This window comes from Triticum urartu, chromosome 2A, assembly GCF_056163025.1.
Source record: "Triticum urartu cultivar PI428250 chromosome 2A, HENAU_Tu73, whole genome shotgun sequence".
Taxonomy (NCBI): domain Eukaryota; kingdom Viridiplantae; phylum Streptophyta; class Magnoliopsida; order Poales; family Poaceae; genus Triticum; species Triticum urartu.
In genome coordinates, this window is record NC_141874.1 from 563,904,593 (window position 1) to 563,925,994 (window position 21,402).

General features: G+C 45.4%; 2 protein-coding genes across 2 annotated transcripts; one reads left to right on the plus strand and one right to left on the minus strand.

Annotated features, from left to right (window-relative positions):
* Positions 1 to 5,192: 5,192 nt before the first annotated feature.
* LOC147985917 (BAG family molecular chaperone regulator 3-like) lies at positions 5,193 to 10,133 on the plus strand. The gene is made up of 2 exons (XM_087539958.1): positions 5,193 to 5,509; positions 9,904 to 10,133. Exons 1-2 carry the CDS (start codon positions 5,221 to 5,223, stop codon positions 10,131 to 10,133), a joined length of 519 nt encoding a protein of 172 aa, XP_087396084.1. The 5' UTR covers positions 5,193 to 5,220.
* Positions 10,134 to 15,879: 5,746 nt separating this feature from the next.
* On the minus strand, positions 15,880 to 18,623 carry LOC125531474 (uncharacterized). The gene is made up of 2 exons (XM_048695866.2): positions 18,486 to 18,623; positions 15,880 to 16,533 (listed from the first exon to the last, which is right to left on the minus strand). Exons 1-2 carry the CDS (start codon positions 18,576 to 18,578, stop codon positions 15,880 to 15,882), a joined length of 747 nt encoding a protein of 248 aa, XP_048551823.2. The 5' UTR covers positions 18,579 to 18,623.
* Positions 18,624 to 21,402: the final 2,779 nt, after the last annotated feature.

The window sequence follows — 21,402 nt, forward strand, 5'->3', positions numbered from 1 at the left end:
ACAAAATATTCGATTGAGAAGAACTGAGCACATACGCAATAATATTATTCTTTTTGCGAGCAATGTTATATGAGGCTGGATACTGCTCACTGGGGCCGCCATTGCCTATCCAGATGTCTTCCCAGAAATGAATCTCCGCATCATCCTTTATTGTGAAAGACCCAAAACGAAAGAAATGTTTCTTTGACATCATTAGGCCAGCCCAAAAATGTGAGTCACCATGCAACTCAACGACCTTGAATCCTTGATAGCACCTACGACAGAGCTTTGACTTTTGACGGGAATAGCAGCAGGTCCGCCTTTGCATTATAGGAGAAAATGAGGTTTAACATTTACAAAACCGAAACCAGGACAGATCCCAGGTTTTAGACACACCCATTCATATAAAACTCGACGCACACTGTATGTAAAGCGGCGCTTAGAGTCTGTTTGCTTCATGACTAACTTTGCCATAACTAAGCTTAGGCAAAGTTTGGCTGCCACAAAAAGTGTGGCTAACAAAATGGCCACCACAAGTGTGGCAAGATTTGGCAAAAAATTGAACCTATGACATATGGACCATGTAGTTAGAAAAGTGTGACAACAAACCAAACACATGCCTAAGATGTTATGGCATGACTAAGGTTAGACGTGGCAACCTTAGGCTGTAAACCAAACAGACCCTTAAGTTATAGCCGTTCCCGCCACGCGACTCGCATCATAAAACAATTTTACATCATCCCTGATCATGGCACCAAGCATTACCGCGACCGGAACAGAGTTTGGTCCACCAATCCCAATAGAGCTGGCCGAAGATGGGGTCTCACACATTGTGTGATTTGATCCCTGGAAGAGGAACCAGGTCTCCTTTGCAAAACAACATCGCAGTGTTAATTAGGTGTTCAGCTATTTCTATCTCTTGCTCGCAGAGACTGCACCTATCATTGTGTGCCCAACTTTTGGCCAACAGCCGATCTGCCATCCAATTTCTATTCTGCAGGAGCAACCAAATATAGAATTTAACCTTCCCCTTCATCTGCGGCTATTGATACAATCCAATCCAGTGTGCGGCTAACCATCTGCGCTACTATTTTCTACACTTCTATAATCTCAGAGGGACATGCATCACAAGGATCAACATACCTGCGTGGCGCGATATCCTCATCAGGTGGATGGAGCCACCAGCCAAGATCGCCGCCGCACACGACGGGCCGGGGAATCCGAATCAATGGCAGGCGCCGCCCGCGCGCATGTGGCTTGGGAGCCTCCGTGTCATGGAGACAGAAGCTTAGCTCGGGGATAATGCAGATTTCGAGGCACCAGGACAAACCAAAGAGCATCGTTTTTAGTTAGTATATCCTGCACACGTTCGATCGATCGTTCTGTAGACCACATGCATGTGGTTGGTGGAGGCGATCCTTGGAAGCTAGTAGTACGGTAACTATATCACGTAGGACAGAAATCGGAAAGATGCTAGTGCATGCGTGTTGATGAGTTAGGTGATAATCGATCTGCTCTTTAGGATCGATCGATGTCGCCTTCTACTAGCTAGATGTGCAATTGGGTCTTTGCATGCGTCGAGCTAGTTTGATTCTGTCCGGGGGGTGTGTTTTATTAAGGTTGGTAATTAATTTCTTCAGTTTCATACCTGAGGCAGGGTCACTATTTGGATTTCATCATTACTCACTCCTACAGAAGGTAGGAAGCTTTTGGATTACCCGTTGAGAGATGGTAGCTCGGTATATCTACAACCGGGTTGGATGACGGTCGAATAATAGGCTAAATGTTTAGTAATCTCGACCTATTTTTGATGGTTGGGGCAACTTTTGTCTTCTTTTTCATTTATTTTTGAAGCTTTGAGCGAGCTTGTACTACAACGAAAATCTTTTGGATATCTTTTTAATAATATGGCCGCATGCATCAATCTATGTAGAGATTGGGGTGATTCTTCTTTTCCAAAGAAAAAAAAACCTGGGCCAGGGCACCTGCTTTTGGACTAACCAATCCAAAGCCCCTAATCCATGTGAGGTGTGCAATGCTGATGACTCATCTTAAAGAACTAGAATTTCTCTCGTTGCTAGGGGAATGCCGTTAGTTTTTCATTGTCAGAACCAACCGTGAAGTACCTTTCGTTAACCATACTATTCTTCCTTTCTCAAGATGATATTATGTTTTTTTAGGAGGTCAAGATGATATTTCCCTTCCTTAAAAAAAGATTGTTATAAGCTCAGAATCTCAATTGACTTGCATAGATAAATTAATTTGCTTATCAGTACATATTATCTTTGTTTTGTTCAGTGCAAGCAAGCCGAGCTATACCTTTACGCTTATAAGTGAATGACACACAATTATCAGAACAGATGTTTTGGACAATTCCAAGGTCCAAACCCTAATAATATACTCCCTTCGTCCGAAAATTCTTGTCATCAAAATGGATGAAAAGAAATGTATTTAAAACTAAAATACATCTAGATACATCACTTTTTATTCATTTTGATGACAAGTATTTTTGGACGGAGGAAGTACCTACTTGAAGCCCCACATGCCGCCCTAACCACCGCTAGACGCTCCAAAACATGAGAATCCAACCAAATACTACTAATACTATACCTAGCTATAGCCTATAGGTAGGAACAGGTTTAAGACTAGTCATAGTGGGAGTAACTTAGCTAGTAACATAGCGCATTCTAAGAAACTTTTTCTTATGTGGCAAGTAATTAATGAGAGGTGATAACATAATATGTGCCAATGGCCATATTACGCACTAACCAAGTACGCGGGAACAATTATGGGCACTCGACGTCGTGGTATCAGCCAAAGTCTTCTTGACGTCAGTAACTGAGCGGCGCGCTTCGTTTTTAAATATTTGTCTTTCTAAATATTTCAATAAATGACTACATACGAAGCAAAATAAATAAATCTACACTCTAAAATATGTCTATATACATCTGTATGCGATAGTCCATTTGAAATCTCTAAAAAGATAAATACTTTCTCCGTTCGAAAAAGCTTGTTCCAAGCTTGTCTTTTAAATGGATATATCTAGCATTGGTGCTAGATACATCCATTTAAGGGACAAGCTTAGGGACAAGTTTTTCGGACAGAGTGAGTATTTACGAATAGAGGGAGTACAATCCAACCATATGCATGCATGACCATTTTGCAACTCCCAAAACATTTCACTCACTTTAGGTTTTTCGGTTGTTTTTAGGCCTTTTTTATTTTTTCAGATTTATATGCTTTGATTTTGCTTCGTTTACGAGCTGTAAGACCTTTCAAAAATACTTTCTAGATTTTTAATAAAAGGGCCGCATGAGGCAGGGGTTTACCTCCATTTAAAAAAAAGGTTACAAAGCAGTGGCCAAATCCGGTTGACCACTTTGACGTGAACACGCACATTCAAAGAAAATCAAAGTAGGGCTAGATCATATGCCCTGTGACTGAGAGATACTTGAGCACTTGACACTATGGCTCTAACTCCAGGGATAGAGTGCCGGTGGTAAGGATAAATTGATTTTTTTTTATTTTTTTAGAGAAGGAGGATGCATCCCCGGCCTCTGCATCTCGACGATGCATACGGCCACTTTATTAATTATTAAGCACAAAAAACCTTACAAAGTAGTACATCAGTGAGCCTGAAGCCACCATCTAGACAACATCTGTCGCTACTCCTATCCCCTTGATGCAGTGGTGCCGAATGTCCGAGCCTAATACCAAACAGACATCACACCAAATCCTAACATCTAATGCCGGATGCCCCATCCTAGCCACATACCGGGACTGGGTCACACACCGGTCCGGCGCACTCACCGAGGCTACCGCCGCCTTCTTCCACCGATCCATCTTCAGAGCAGGCACTGACGCACAGACCTTGCCAGGCCTGCCGTCGACGCCACCATGGCGCCAGACAGCTCGACCACCCTGCGCTCGTCCATCCAACCGCATCCGTCATCGAAATGCAGCTGCACCATGCCGCCAACACTCGTCGCCAGTGACGCGGTAGATACAACGCCGCACCACCTAGCAACCTCCGCACCATCGCCACTGCTGGAGCTACTCGGAGCCCACCATCCACAACATCTCTCTCCCGAACAACTCCTCCCAAGATGGCGCCTCCATGGAGGATACGACGCGCAGGACGCCGCCACCGTCCAATCCAGACTGAATTTTGGACTTTCGTCCAGGAAGGGTTCAGGAGTGGATAGGGGGGACCTCGGCTTCGCCTCCAGGAAGGGTAACGGCGTCAAGTGACGTCGCCGATGCCGGGCTAAACACACCGACCAAAGTTTCCTCCGGTCCCCATCCTATGCCACCAAACCTCCGTGTACTCCGGATCCGGCAAGCCACGATCCGAAACATGCGAAGATGAAAGAGCCATGGGGCTCAACCCACCAGAAAGGAGGATCGAGAAGAACTCCTGTAGATCTCCAGACGCCGAATCCAACGATCCGACGTGGCCAGCGACGATCATCACCACCCCGCGGCGGCCGACGGAGTCCGAAGATAGGATCCAGATGGATCCGATCTGGATCCGGCGGCACCCGCGACCACCGTTCAGGCCAACGCAGCCACCACCTCACAACACACAGGTCGCCACCGCCGCGCCGCGCACGACGCCGATGGGAGACCCGCCCGCCGCGCCACCGGACCCCACGTTCGCCCGGCGTTCCTCTGGATCCCGCTGTCCCGCGCCAGCCAAGACGGAGAGGATGGGGAGAAGCCCCGCCGCCACCCAGCCGGCCAGGCTTCGCCCGACGGCGCTGTGGACGGCGGCGAGGGGAGGAGGAGACTCGAGGGGTGGCGGCGCTGTGGTAAGGATAAATTGATATCTGCATAAAATCACATTTCGTTGGGGCCCGCTTGTCATTGGCCGTCTGAAACGATCTTGTGACGATGTTGAGTCGACACGGGCCCGCGTGTCAGCGGCGTGGCTTCATGGACGCTCTCCATCGCACTTTCACTTTTCCTTCACTTTCTCTTCTGTCGAGGAACACTTTCGCAAGCTCTTGCGGCTTTGGAGTTTGGACTGTGCCAAGTTCGCCTGTCGCAGTGTCCCCTACGTTGACGCCTTTGATCCCTATACCTAGCTCGCCTCCTATATATACACAACAAAGCCCTGTTCCTATAACTTCTTTCTGATGCAGAGGCCGGGCTGCGCCCCTTTTCCAAAAAAAAACCACCAGCTTAACTGCCTCAACACCAACTGCAAGGAACAACAGCAGAGCCATCCAATTTACGACGATGATGAAGCTGAGGTGCCCCAACCCCAAGAGGCTCTTCAGGAGGAGCTCCTCCAAGATCAGCAGGTCTAGTAGCAGCTGCAGCAGCAGGAGCAGCAGCGACAACGGCAGCGATGCCTCCGGTGGCATCCGTGGTGGCGGCGGCAGCGGGGAGATCGAGTGGGAGGTGCGGCCGGGGGGCATGCTGGTGCAGAGGAGGGACGGGAGGGGGGACGTCGAGATCATCACCGTCAGGGTGGCCACCGGCTACTCCTGGCACGAGGTCTCCATTGGAGCCACCAGCACCTTTGGTGAGTACTCTAGTCTTTGCAAAGCTGATTTGATATTTTTTTGAGAATATATGAATGTGACTAGTGTGTGATTATAGTAGAATGTATGTGTTCTTGGAAGGTGGTTCATTTGGTCATGATTCCTTTCGGGGCTTCCCTCACATACTAAAGTACTAAGCACATCTTTATGTCGTCAAAGTTGAATGAATATACCCCAAGCTTACGCACGATAAAAGCTTGAGGAGTGATCGTGGGTGTGGCATCCATGCACAATGGCACTCCCTTACATGATTCACTTGTGTTAGGCACGATAAACTTCGAATTTTCAGACAAGTTCAACAATGCTAGTTCAGTTGTTTCACTGTGCAACCAGTCTGTACATGTAGATTTATTTTTATTTTGCGAACATGTACATGTAGATTCACAGTACTTCCATCTTGTGCAACGTCTCACTGAACACTGAAACTAGTTAAGGAGCATTTTTACAAGAACATGTAGTAGTACATGTAGATTCACAGCAACTATGGTGCCTAGCTGGCTAGTTCCGTCTTGTGTATAGTATTACTGAATACTGATGTGGAGATATCACTTGGGAGATATGCATGTCCATTAGCAAGGTCTCCTCCTTGCTTCTGTAATAAAACAACTGATGACAAGGATCAGTGTTATGCCACCCTCTCCTTCCTCACAGCTCCACCCTCTCCTTACTAAATCATGGAGTTGTCCTTGAAATTGTTTTTCAAGAAAATGCACGGACATGTCTGAACAACGACTTGCAATGTGGCAGGCTTCCTGCTGTGACAGCGTGCACACGATCGTTCAGAGTTTTTTACTACAAAGCATAAGCTCATTGTGTTTTTATCACTAAATAATGTACACACGATGGTTCAGAGTAGGAACCTGAGTGCAAATTTCCTCCACCTTGTTTGCTACTCCCTCCATCTCAAAATATAAAAACGTTTTTTACACTAGTATAGTGTAAAAAACGTTCTTATATTTTGGGACAGAGGGAGTAATACAAAGCAATCACTGAATATAAACCAAGTACACTTTATTGGATCAAGGTCTAATATACAAAACAACAACAACAAAGACTTTAGTCCCAAACAAGTTGGGGTAGGCTAGAGATGAAACCCATAAGATCTCGCAACCAACTCATGGCTCTCGCACATGGATAGCAAGCTTCCACGCACCCCTGTCCATAGCTAGCTCTTTGGTGATACTCCAATCCTTCAGGTCTCTCTTAACGGACTCCTCCCATGTCAAATTCGGTCTACCCCGCACTCTCTTGACATTCTCCGCACGCTTTAGCCGTCCACTATGCACCGGAGCTTCTGGAGGCCTGCGCTGAATATGCCCAAACCATCTCAGACGATGTTGGACAAGCTTCTCTTCAATTGGTGCTACCCCAACTCTATCTCGTATATCATCATTCCGGACTCGATCCTTCCTCGTGTGGCCACACATCCATCTCAACATACGCATCTCCGCCATACCTAACTGTTGAACATGTCGCCTTTTAGTCGGCCAACACTCAGCACCATACAACATTGCGGGTCGAACCGCCGTCCTGTAGAACTTGCCTTTTAGCTTTTGTGGCACTCTCTTGTCACAGAGAATGCCAGAAGCTTGGCGCCACTTCATCCATCCGGCTTTGATTCGATGGTTCACATCTTCATCAATACCCCCATCCTCCTGCAGCATTGACCCCAAATATCGAAAGGTGTCCTTCTGAGGTACCACCTGGCCATCAAGGCTAACCTCCTCCTCACACCTAGTAGTACTGAAACCGCACATCATGTACTCGGTTTTAGTTCTACTAAGCCTAAACCCTTTCGATTCCAAGGTTTGTCTCCATAACTCTAACTTCCTATTTACCCCCGTCCGACTATCGTCAACTAGCACCACATCATCCGCAAAGAGCATACACCATGGGATATCTCCTTGTATATCCCTTGTGACCTCATCCATCACCAATGCAAAAAGATAAGGGCTCAAAGCTGACCCCTAATGCAGTCCTATCTTAATCGGGAAGTCATCAGTGTCGACATCACTTGTTCGAACACTTGTCACAACATTATCGTACATGTCCTTGATGAGGGTAATGTACTTTGCTGGGACTTTGTGTTTCTCCAAGGCCCACCACATGACATTCCGCGGTATCTTATCATAGGCCTTCTCCAAGTCAATGAACACCATATGCAAGTCCTTCTTTTGCTCCCTATATCTCTCCATAAGTTGTCGTACCAAGAAAATGGCTTCCATGGTCGACCTTCCAGGCATGAAACCAAACTGATTTTTGGTCACGCTTGTCATTCTTCTTAAGCGGTGCTCAATGACTCTCTCCCATAGCTTCATTGTATGGCTCATCAGCTTAATTCCATGGTAATTAGTACAACTCTGAACATCCCCCTTGTTCTTGAAGATTGGTACTAATATACCCCGTCTCCATTCTTCTGGCATCTTGTTTGCCCGAAAAATGAGGTTGAAAAGCTTGGTTAGCCATCCTATCGCTATGTCCCCGAGACCTTTCCACACCTCAATGGGAATACAATCAGGGCCCATGGCCTTGCCTCCTTTCATCCCTTTTAAAGCCTCCTTGACCTCAGACTCCTGGATTCGCTGCACAAAACGCATGCTGGTCTCATCAAAGGAGTCGTCCAGTTTAATGGTAGAACTCTCATTCTCCCCATTGAACAGCTTGTCGAAGTACTCCCGCCATCTATGCTTAATCTCCTCGTCCTTCACCAAGAGTTGGCCTGCTCCGTCCTTGATACATTTGACTTGGCCAATATCCCTCGTCCTCCTCTCTCGGATCTTGGCCATCTTATAGATGTCCCTTTCACCTTCCTTCGTGCCTAACTGTTGGTAGAGGTCCTCATATGCCCGACCCCTTGCTTCACCAACAGCTCGCTTTGTGGCCTTCTTCGTCATCTTGTACTTCTCTGTGTTGTCTGCACTCCTATCCAGGTATAGGCGTTTGAAGCAATCTTTCTTCTCTTTAATCGCCTTCTGGACATCATCATTCCACCACCAGGTATCCTTATCTTCGCTTCTCCTCCCCCTGGACACTCCAAGCTCCTCCGAGGCCACCTTACGAATGCAAGTCGCCATCTTCGTCCACACATTGTTCGCATCTCCTCCTTCCTCCCAAGGGCCCTCCTTAATGACCCTCTCCTTGAACGCTAGAGCTACCTCCCCCTTGAGCTTCCACCACTTCGTTCTAGCAACTTTGGCACGCTTATCCCGCTGGACACGAATCCGAAAGCGGAAGTCAGCAACCACCAGCTTATGCTGGGGTACAACACTCTCTCCAGGTATCACCTTATAGTCTAGGCACGCACGCCTATCTTCTCTTCTCGAGAGGATGAAATCAATCTGGCTAGAGTGTTGGCCACTACTAAAAGTCACCAGATGTGATTCTCTCTTTCTAAAGAGGGTGTTAGCTACAATCATGTTGTAGGCTAGAGCAAAGCTTAAGACATCTTCTCCTTCTTGATTCCTGATGCCATAGCCAAAGCCCCCGTGCGCCCTGCAAAACCTGTCTTAGATGTACCCACGTGGCCATTGAGGTCTCCTCCTATGAAGAGCTTCTCACCAATCGGTACACTCCTAACCATGTCTTCCAGGCCTTCCCAGAACTCCCTCTTGGTGTTCTCATTGTGGCCTACTTGCGGGGCATACGCGCTGATAACACTGAGAACCAAGTCCTCAACTACCAGCTTGACCAGGATAATCCGGTCCCCATGTCTCTTGACATCTACCACTCCATACTTGAGGCTCTTGTTGATTAAGATGCCTACGCCATTTCTGTTTGCAGCCGTCCCTGTGTACCACAGCTTGAAGCCGGTATCCTCCACCTCCTTCACCTTCTGTCCTCTCCATTTGGTTTCTTGGACGCAAAGGATATCAACACCTCTCCTCACCGCTGCATCAACTAGCTCCCGAAGCTTCCCTGTCAGAGACCCTACGTTCCAGCTACCTAAGCGAATCCTCCTAGGCTCGGCTAGCTTCCTTACCCTTCGCACTCGTCGAGTCAAATGCGAAGACCCTTGCCCATTTTCCACTACATCCGGGCACCGATGTAGAGCGCCACTAAGGATGCGACGACCCGATCCTCGCTCACTTGCCACTGTATCCGGATCAAGATACAGCGTGCCACCTTTAGGGTGACGGCCCGGCCATTGCCCATTTTCCACCACACCCGGGTTCCGATGTAGCGCGTCGCTGAGAGGGTTACGCCCCAACGAAAATCTTTTGGGTTTCATCTCCATAAGAGTGGCTGAGTTTTTACGTTGGCTCGCCAAGACTATCCCAACCCTCCTCCTTTACCCGGGCTTGGGACCGGCTATGTTGAGACAACATAGGCGGAGTTGATCAAGGTCTAATATGTGTTTTGAAATTTATTTGTGCAGGTGAGCTGAAGGTGGTAGTGTCCATGGTAACGGGGCTGGAGCCGAGGGAGCAGAGGCTGCTCTTCAGGGGCAAGGAGAAGGAGGACAGCGACCACCTCCACATGGTTGGGGTGAGGGACAAGGATAAGGTGCTGCTCCTCGAGGACCCTGCCCTCAAGGACATGAAGCTCCATGCCGCGCTCGCGGGCCGGGCTGTGCAGAGCCCGTATCATACTTTTATCAAGGTGTAGGCCGGCCCGCCTCGCCCACCTCGCTAACAGTTAGGTAAATCAAATTGTCTCAAAAAAAAGGTAAATCAAATCAGTCATACCATCAGCCAGTTAGTCTCAGAAAAAGTTGTTGAGAGGAATTTTTTTGGGAGCTGATGCATGGTGTGGTTCGCTGCTGTTGATCATCTGAACTTGAGTACGAGTACCACTCCATGGAATGGAAGGGCAAAGAACCTCCTCGTGTGAGAGTTAGGGTACTACCAACTTTTAACTAGTTAATTGCATGATTGTGCAATTTGTAGCCGGTTGCAAGTTTTTTAAGTTAATGTAAAGGGTTAGGCTCCGAGAGTTGCAAGTCCAAGTGTTGAGTATAATGTATATTAGGAAGTATATGATAGACTAGGATTTGTTCCTGCCTTGTCTTGTACTCCAAGTTGGTCATTGTACTCCTATATATATGCCCACGAAGCTCAAGCAAAACAACAAATATTCCGCCAATCTCTCTCTCCCTCCTAACATGGTATCAGCCTAACCGATCCAAACCCTGGCCGCCGTCCCCTGCTTCCGCTCCGCGCGCCGCCCCCGTGGAGGTCAGCCTCCATGACCGCCGCCGGCGGCCGCGCCGCCCGTACCTAGGGTTCGTCCGCCTATCGTGTTGACCAGCTTCCCTAGATAGTCTTCTTCTCGATCCGTTGATTAGGGTTTTCTCTCACGCCGGAGTTAATTGCAAAAAACCACCACATTTGGGGCTTCTTCTGCAGAAAACCACCAGGTCCCTAATCATTTGCAAAAAGCACAGCGCATTCGGTAAACCTTTTGCAAAAAGCACTGATCGCTTGATTTGCAGCCTTTGAGGGTGTTTCTGAGAGGTGGGACCCAAAACAGGTGACATGGCGTAATAGCGAGGCAGACGGCGCCGTTACTCACTACCTGGTCAAACCGACGCGGTCGGCTCGCCTGACCGCACCAGCTCTCTCACTATCTTGCCCGCACTCTCTCTTCGTCCTTCATACTCCCACTCATGGCGACGGCGAAATCCCGCGACGGAGGCGCTGCTGATGCTAGGTGTGGCGCTGACTAGAGTTCTGTGGTAGCACAAATCCATCTCAGCCACAGCTTCCTCCCCAACTGCCGGTGGCAAACCTATCAGTTGAATCTGCGGCGGCCGCCGTGTTCGCCCGAGTTGTGAAGGAAGATCTGACGGGCAGTCAAAACTGGGCATCCTCGTTCGGTGGCGTCTGGTAAGTAATGCATCCGCATTCTTTCTTTTTTCTAGATTGGGTTTGTAGTTTAGGTTTCTAGGGTTAGGGTTCTAGGGCCGGTGTTCGTCCGGTTGGGTTGTAGGGTTAGTGTTCTAGGGCTACTATTCCTGTGTTAGGGTTCTAGGGCTAGTGTTCCTGCGTTAGTGTTCTTGGGTTAACTAAAACTTTATATATGTTAACAGAAATTTTGTCTGAATATTTAAATGAACATTTGTCTGAATATTTAGGGTATTGAAGTGTTAAGTTTACTGTTTTAGTTGAACTAGTAACTGAACACTTGTTAATTGAACATCTTACTGAAGTGTTAAATTATCTGTTAATTGAACATTTGTTTGAATATTCAGCAAACTGAAGTGTTTAGTTTACTCATTTGTCTGAATTTTTAGTTAACTGAAGTGTTAAGTTTACTGTTTTAGTTGAATTAGTAATTAAACATTTGTGAATTGAATTTTACTGAAGTGTTAACTTATCTGTTAACTGAACATTTGTCTGAAGTGTTAATTTTTTGGCATTTAACTTAACTTGTAACTGAACATTTGACTTAACTTGTAACTGCATTTATAAATAATCTTTTAACTGAACTTTGAATATAACATTTAAAGTAACTTTTTACTGAATAGTTTACTGTAATTTTGTTTGTAATTTGGACGATGAAGTCTGGGAAGTCAGATTTCATTTCTTTGATAGAGATAACTTGGAAAGAAATATAATCCTGTCAGACATAACTTTCTGGATTCTAGTTGCACTTGTAGAGGTAGAAGGCTATTCTTGTAGAGATTATATGTATTATGTCAGAGATCCAGGTGTTGGGGTGTCAGGAATGGTAGAGTTAACAGATGATGACAAGGTGGAGGAGATGTTGGATGAGCTAGCTAGTAAAGGAAAAACTGTGGTTAATATTACAATAATGAGAAGTGATGCTCCAACACTAGCTGATTTGAACAGAGGCATTATGTATGAAGACCAGGTTCCCTTGTCTGAAATAGGTGTGCCACTTGTGTATGAAATAGATACATCTGGAGTTCTTTTCCCTAGTCCAGTGAAGCCACAGCCAGAGCCAGTCCAGGTCATGCACACACATGATAGCATTGAACCAGAATTTGTAGTGGACAATGGTGAGGAGAGGCATGAGTATTTCATGGACATTGATCAGGAGCAAGAGCAAATAGAGCAACAGATGGAGGAGAATAGGAATAAATAGATTGAGAAGTTCAAGAGCAATAAGAAAAGAAAAGAGAAATACATAGCAGCTAAAAGGAAACTTCCAGAGTTGCTTGCTGAAGATTGTACCGACAGTGATACTGATAGTGAGATTCCAGCAGATGAGGATATAATTGCTAGGCTACAGGCAATGAAGAGGCATAGACATGATCCACTCAACCACTTTGAAGGTGACACAGATGTTGAAGAGCTATATGAACCAGATGAGGAGGAGGGAGTTGATGAAGCAGCAGAGCAGGAGGCAGCAGTGAATAGCAGCATAGGAGGAAACACTACAGGAGGAAGCAGCACAGGAGGCAGTAAGAGAAAGGGGCCAACAACCAGATCTCATGCAAGTTTAGATCAAATTATAGAAGAGGACTGGTACCCTTCCTCTGATGAGGAGAGCAATCCAGGTGACTTAAGCTAGGAAGACAATGATGGGGCTCAGGCACCAGCTTTTAAGATTCCAGGTGGTAGGAAGAGTAGGGCCAAGAAGAAGAAACCAACGGTTTGGTATGATGAGAAGAGAGAGAACGCACAGGAGCAATTTGTGAAGAAACTATGTTTCCTAGATGTGAGCCAATTCAGGAGGGCACTTCAAACATTCCACATCTCACAGAATAGAAACTATTCCTTTCATAGGAATTGGTCTGATAGGGTTATTGCAGTTTGCAGTAGTGCAGAGTGTCCTTTTTTCATTGTAGCCTCTCGGATAACACATGAGAAGACATTTTGCATAAAGAAAATGAACCTGTACCACAATTGTGCTGCAGTAGGAGAGAGCACCAAAGTAACTGCCAAGTGGTTGGCACATGAGTGTGAGCAACAGTTGAGGGCAGACATTAACACACCAGTCCAATCCATAATTGAGAATTTGAAGCAGAAACATGGCATAGAAGTGTCCATTCACATGGCCTACAGAGCAAGGAAAGTTGCTAAGAGTGTGGTCCAAGGAGATCAAAAGGCACAGTATACAAGGATAAGGGATTACCTCCAAGCTGTATTGGATACCAATCCAGAAAGTAGATGCATTGTTACAACAAAGCATTTGAGGGCACATCCTTGCAATTAATTTGCAAGCACACACATGTGGTTGTAGGAAATGGGACATGATAGGGGTTCCTTGCAATCATTCAGTTTCTGCAATCAACAAGGCAAAATTACATCCAGACGATGTTGCAATGTTTTTTTCAAGAAACCCATGTACCAAGCAGCCTACAGTGTAGTAGTTTACCCTGTGCCTAGGCCTGATCTATGGAAAGACTGGTACCCCTGACATAGAGCCACCAGTTTTCAAAGAAAAGCCAGGACAGAAACAAACTAAGAGGAGGAAGAGTAGGTTTGAGAAGCCAGCTCCCAAGGATACTTCTAGGATGGGCACAATCACTTGTAGCAATTGCAACCTGGCTGGGCATAGGTACACTAACTTCCACAAGACTCTTAAGCTAGCTCTGGCAATCAGAAGACCAGCATATGGTAACTTTGTGACTATCTTGTAATCTCTCTATGTTTATGCAAGTTTCTTATCTTGTAATCTATCTATGTTGTAATTCCAGGAAAATAGAAGAGTTGATGCATCAGCTAGGACAATTCCAAGGGCACCAACAACAACAGCACCAACCAAAGCTCCATCAGCTCCTCCTGCTCCAAGGGCACCAACAAGAGCTACACCATCAGTACCAAGGACAGCTCCATCAGCTCCTCCTGCTCCAAGGTCACCCACAAGAGATACACCAGCTGCAAGCAAAGCTCCATCAGCTCCTCTTGCATCTAGGAGAGCTCCAAGGGCAGCTACTACTAGTGCATCTTCTGCTGGGCCTAGTTCCTCTATAGCTGCTGGGCCAAGTACCTCTACTACTGCTGTTGCTGCTAGGCAAAAGAAAAACTTCTTGCCTCCAAGACCAGCAGGTACTGGAAGAGTCAGAAAACCATCTTTTAAGATGTCTGAGTGGTTCAATTGTTCTAAGGGAAGCAGGTACATTTGTGGTGACCTGCTGATGGTAAAAACATTATGAACCATGTTGCCTATGTTGGCACAGTACTGTTTGGAACTCTGGAACTGGTGATGGTTGAACTATTTATGGTTATGTTGAACTATTTATGGTTGTAAGATACCTATTTTATGGTTGTGTTGAAGACTATGATGCATGAGTGCTAGTTTTTATGATCATTGCTTCTCTATTGTTGTTGATGATGGTTCTTATGATGATTCTTATGATGCTTGTTATGATCATTGCTTCAAGATTTTTATGCATGAGTGTTGGTTGTTATGGTGATTTGCTTCTCTGTTGTTGATGATGGTTCTTATGATGCTTGTTGTTGTGTTCAAGACTTTGATGCATGAGTGAGTTAGGTCATTTGGGGTGGGTCGAGGTCGACAAAACCACAAATGAGTGAGTTACGTCATTTGGGGTGGATCGAGGTCGACAAAACACCAAATGAGTGAGTTAGGTCATTTGGGGTGGGTCGAGGTCGACAAAACTACAAATGAGTGAGTTAGGTCATTTGGGGTGTATCGAGGTCGACAAAACACCAAATGGGTGAATTTGGTCATTTGGGGTGGGTCGAGGTCGACAAAACACCAAACGAGTGAGTTTGGTCATTTGGGGTGGGTCGAGGTCGACAAAACCAGAAATGAGTGAGTTGGTCATTTCGGGTGGGTCGAGGTCGACAAAACACCAAATGCGTAAGTTTGGTCATTTGGGATGGATCGAGGTCGACAAAACACAAATGAGTGAGTTTGGTCATTTGGGGGTGGCTAGAGGTCGACAAAACCCCAAATGAGTGAGTTAGGTCATTTGGGGTGGGTCGAGGTCGACAAAACCCCAAATGAGTGAGTTAGGTCATTTGGGGTGGATCGAGGTCGACAGAACACCAAATGAGTAAGTTGGTCATTTGGGGTGGATCGAGGTTGACAAAACCACAAATGAGTGAGTTTAGGCCAAAACACAACCTAGGTCTCACCTTAATTGGGCCAAAAATTTCCTCACACAACATTAATCACAAACCATAACATAAATGAAAGAACACATCAAATGACCCAACTTAGTAATAATACATGACAAACTGATAATTCCTCACAGGCCAATAATTCATCACAAACCAACCCTTAAATAACACTACAAACTGATCTTAATTAAAAGATTCAACAAACAACATACAAACGAAGGTTCAGTGCTACAGAATTACTAGAGTTCAACACAGTCAAACTTAACACATTACGAGCTTTAGTCCAAAGCTATTACAAAAGGCAATGACCCACATGGTCAGGCAACAACTCAACTTGGTGGAGTGCTACAGAATTAGTCTTCATCACAAATAACCTTAATCTCGTGAAGCTTCCTATTGTTACTGTCACCTGCTGTCTTGAGCTCAACAATGCAGGAAGCAAGAGTACTCTTCTCCATGGTCAACTTCTCCTTCTCTTTCATCAGCTCAGCAATGCAACCACCCACCTGATCCTTCTCTTTCTTCAGGTCATCCTTCTCTTTCTTCAGGTCGGCATAGCAAATCTCCAAAGTCCTCTTATCAGAGCTCATCTTTTCCTTCTCTTTAAGATGATTGAACTTCAAATTCCTAATGACAGTGGCTTGAGCTACATGAATTAACTTTAACTGGTCATGAGCAGCCTTCCTTTTTTTGATCTCAGCATCCTTTGCCATGCTGCTTTCCACACTGATTGTAATGTTCTCAGCATCATTCACATGATTTACCTCAGGCTGGTTATCCTGTGAATCCAGGAGGTTGTTCACATCTTCAACAAGCTTCTCATATGTCTCCTGCAACTTATTTTTCTGTGGTGTGAGATTGTGTATAGTACATGAATGCTCTAGGCATGCCATCCTATTGTTATGCTGGCTATCCTCATACATAAGCCACAGCTCATGAAGAGCATTCTGCAGATGATCTGGCCACTCCTCATCCACCCACTGCACTAATCCACAATCATTAGCACCCTGCAACAGAAAAAATCAGTTCAAACTTTAAGTCATTAGTTACAGATTAAGTTAATGTACCATATGCAATGAAGTTACAGATTAAATTAGTTACAGAAAAATTCATTTAAGTTAATGTACCACATTCAATTAAGTTAATTGATACGTCTCCGTCGTATCTATAATTTTTGATTGTTCGATGCCAATATTCTACAACTTTCATATACTTTTGGCAACTTTTTATACTATTTTTGGGACTAACATATTAATCCAGTGCCTAGTGCCAGTTCCTGTTTGTTGCATGTTTTTTGTTTCGCAGAAAATCCATATCAAACGGAGTCCAAACGAGATAAAAACGGACAGATTTTTTTGGAATATATGTGATTTTTGGGAAGTGAAATCAACGCGAGACGATGCTCGAGGGGCCCACGAGGCAGGGGGCGCGCCCCTGACCCTCGTGGCCACCCCGTAAGGCGGTTGATGCCCTTCTTTCGCCGCAAGAAAGCTAATATCCGGATAGAGATCGTGTTAAAATTTCAGCCCAATCGGAGTTACGGATCTCCGGGAATATAAGAAACGGTGAAAGGGTAGAATCTGAGAACGCGGAAACAGAGAGAGACAGGGAGACAGATCCAATCTCGGAGGGGCTCTCGCCCCTCCCATGCCATGGAGGCCAAGGACCAGAGGGGAAACCCTTCTCCCATCTAGGGAGGAGGCCAAGGAAGAAGAAGAAGAAGAAGAAAAAGAAGGGGGGCCCTCTCCCCCTCGCTTCCGGTGGCACCGGAGTGCCACCGGGGGCCATCATCATCATCGCAATCTTCACCAACAACTTCACCGCCATCATCACTAACTCTTCCCCCCTCTATGCAGCGGGGTAACCTCTCTCTTACCCGCTGTAATCTATACTTAAACATGGTGCTTAACGCTATATATTATTTCCCAATGATGTATGGCTATCCTATGATGTTTGAGTAGATCTGTTTTGTCCTAATGGTTATTTGATGATCGTGATTGGTTTGAGTTGCATGTTTTATTATTGGTGCTGTCCTATGGTGCTCTCCGTGTTGCGCAAGCGTGAGGGATCCCCGCTGTAGGGTGTTGCAATACGTTCATGATTCGCTTATAGTGGGTTGCGTGAGTGACTGAAACACAAATCTGAGTAAGGGGGTTGTTGCGTATGGGATAAAGAGGACTTGATGCTTTAATGCTATGGTTGGGTTTTACCTTAATGATCTTTAGTAGTTGCGGATGCTTGCTAGAGTTCCAATCATAAGTGCATATGATCCAAGTAGAGAAAGTATGTTAGCTTATGCCTCTCCCTCATATAAAATTGCAATAATGATTACCGGTCTAGTTATCAATTGCCTAGGGACAAATAAATTTCTCGTAACAAAAAGCTCTTTACTAAAATTAATTTAGTTGTGTCTTTATCTAAACAGCCCCTACTTTTTATTTACATGCTCTTTATTATCTTGCAAACCTATCCAACAATACCTACAAAGTACTTCTAGTTTCATACTTGTTCTAGGTAAAGCGAATGTCAAGCGTGCGTAGAGTTGTATCGGTGGTCGATAGAACTTGAGGGAATATTTGTTCTGCCTTTAGCTCCTCGTTGGGTTCGACACTCTTACTTATCGAAAACTGTTGCGATCCCCTATACTTGTGGGTTATCATTAATGTACCAGATTTAGTTAGCTTAATCCATCATATTCAGTTAAGTTAATCGATTAGATTCGGTTATGTTAATCTACCATATTCAGTTAATTTAATCTACAAGATTCAGTTAAGTCAATCTACCTGATTCAGTTAATGAAGAGTTACTATAAACAATACAACAATGACTATGAACCCAAGAATAGAACAGAGTAACTCAATAGAACATGAATAGTAACTATGAAACCTAGAACATGAACAGTAACTATGAACCCTAGATGATGAATTCGACTGCTGCAAAGCTACAACTTCATACTTACTTCCGTGGCATAGGTAATGAACCTCCTCCCAGTGCTTATCCCCTCAAATGCAACACATTTCCTCCCTGGATTCCCATGCTCACACATCACCATCAAATCGTCAGCAGCACGCTCGAACAACGGGTCATCAATTGTAGCTGGGATCTGGGCAATCCAACACAAACTTGTTCAAATCAAGCAGAACTCAACAGAACTAGTAACACCCTAGAACACAAATGAGCGGCGACCAAAAAAAACAGAGAACCAGCGGAGTAAATGAAGGAAATATGCCCTAGAAGCAATAATAAAGTAGTTATTTATATTTGCTTATATCATGATAAATGTTTATTATTCATGCTAGAATTGTATTAACCGGAAACTTAGTACATGTGTGAATACATAGACAAACATAGTGTCACTAGTATGCCTCTACTTGACTAGCTCGTTGAATCAATGATGGTTAAGTTTCCTAACCATAGACATGAGTTGCCATTTGATTAACGGGATCACATCATTAAAGAATGATGTGATTGACTTGACCCATCCGTTAGCTTAGCACGATGATCGTTTAGTTTGTTGCTATTGCTTTCTCCATAACTTATACATGTTCCTATGACTATGAGATCATGCAACTCCCAAATACCGGAGGAACACTTTGTGTGCTACCAAACGTCACAACGTAACTGGGTGATTATAAAGGTGCTCTACAGGTGTCTCCGATGGTGTTTTTTGAGTTGGCATAGATCGAGATTAGGATTTGTCACTCGGATTGTCGGATAGGTATCTCTAGGCCCTCTCAGTAATGTACATCACTATAAGCCTTGCAAGCAATGTAGCTAATGAGTTAGTTACGGGATGTAGCATTACAGAACGAGTAAAGAGACTTGCCGGCAACGAGATTGAAATAGGTATTGAGATACCGACGATCAAATCTCGGGCAAGTAACATACCGATGACAAAGGGAACAACGTATATCATTATGCGGTTTGACCGATAAAGATCTTCGTAGAATATGTAGGAACCAATATGAGCATCCAAGTTCCGCTATTGGTTATTGACCGGAGACGTGTCTCGGTCATGTCTACATAGTTCTCGAACCCGTAGGCTCCGCACGCTTAACGTTCGATGATGATCATATTATGAGTTTATTTGTTTTGATGTACCGAAGGTAGTTCGGAGTCCCGGATATGATCACGGACATGACGAGGAGTCTCGAAATGGTCGAGACATAAAGATCGATATATTGGACGACTATATTTGGACATTGAAATGGTTCCGGGTGAGATCAGGCATTTACCCGGGAGGTTACCGGAACCCCCCGGAGGTATATGGGCATTATTGGGCCATAGTGGGAGTGAGGAGAAGGGAGTAAAGCAGGGGTGCCCCCCCCAAGCCCAATCCGAATTGGGAGGGGGTTCCCCCCTTTCCTTCCTCCTTCCTTCCCCTTCCTTCTCCCCTAATCCAACTAGAGAAGGGGGAATCCTACTCCCGGTGGGAGTAGGACTCCCCTTGGGGCGCGCCTAGGAGGCCGGCCCCCTCCCCCTCCTCCACTCCTTTATATACGGGGGAGTGGGCACCCCATGGACACACAAGTTGATCATTGATCTCTTAGCCGTGTGCGGTGCCCCCTTCCACCATAATCCACCTCGGTCATATCGTAGCGGTGCTTAGGCGAAGCCCTGTTCCGGTAGCATCATCATCACCATCATCACGCCTCGTGCTGACGAAGCTCTCCCTCGACACTCTACTGGATCGTGAGTTCGTGGTACATCACCGAGCCGAACATGTGCAGATCGCGGAGGTGCCGTACCTTCGGTGCTAGGATCGGTCGATCATGAAGACGTACGACTACATCAACCGCGTTGTCATAACGCTTCCGCTTACGTTCTACAAGGGTACGTGGACAACACTCTTCCCTCTCGTTGCTATGCATCACCATGATCTTGCGTGTGCGTAGGAAATTTTTTGAAATTACCACGTTCCCCAATAGTGGCATCCGAGCTAGGTTTATGCGTAGATGTTATATGCACGTGTAGAATACAAAGGAGTTGTGGGCGTGGGTATATACATATTACTTGCCGTCACTAGTTGATTCTTGATTCGGCGGTATTGTTGGATGAAGCGGCCCAGACCGACATTACGCGTACGCTTACGCGAGACTGGTTCTACCGACGTGCTTCGCACATAGGTGGCTGGTGGGTGTCAGTTTCTCGAACTTTAGTTGAATCGGATTCAATGAGCTGGGTTCTTTCTGAAGATCAAAAAGCAACCACTACACCGTGTTGTGGTTTTCGATGCGTAGGTAAGAACGGTTCTTGCTCAGCCCGTAGCAGCCACGTAAAACTTGCAGCAACAAAGTAGAGTACGTCTAACTTGTTTTTGCATGGCATGTTGTGAAGTGATATGGTCAAGACATGATGCTAAATTATATTGTATGAGATGATCATGTTTTGTAACATAGTTATCGGCAACTGGCAGGAGCCATATGGTTGTCGCTTTATTGTATGAAATGCAATCGCCATGTAATTGCTTTACTTTATCAGTAAGCGGTAGCGATAGTCGTAAAAGCAATAGTTGGCGAGACGACAACGATGCGTCGATGGAGATCAAGGTGTCAAGCCGGTGATGATGGTGATCATGACGGTGCTTTGGAGATGGAGATCAAAGGCACAAGATGATGATGGCCATATCATATCACTTATATTAATTGCATGTGATGTTTATCCTTTATGCATCTTATTTTTCTTAATTCGACGGTAGCATTATAAGATGATCTCTCACTGAATTTCAAGGTATAAGTGTTCTCCCTGAGTATGCACCATTGCAACAGTTCGTCGTGCCGAGATACCACGCGATGATCGGGTGTGATAAGCTCTACGTTCACGTACAACGGGTGCAAGCCAGTTTTGCACACGCGGAATACTTGGGTTAAACTCGA

Excerpts from the sequence above, each read along its gene's own strand:
- LOC147985917 (XM_087539958.1), top strand. The coding sequence starts at position 5,221 with ATGATGAAGCTGAGGTGCCCCAACCCCAAGAGGCTCTTCAGGAGGAGC. Across the intron at positions 5,510-9,903 it reads TGGAGCCACCAGCACCTTTG|GTGAGCTGAAGGTGGTAGTG; the intron begins GTGAGTACTCTA and ends TTATTTGTGCAG.
- LOC125531474 (XM_048695866.2), bottom strand. The coding sequence starts at position 18,578 with ATGGTGATGTGTGAGCATGGGAATCCAGGGAGGAAATGTGTTGCATTT. Across the intron at positions 16,534-18,485 it reads TCATTACCTATGCCACGGAA|GGTGCTAATGATTGTGGATT; the intron begins GTAAGTATGAAG and ends TTTCTGTTGCAG.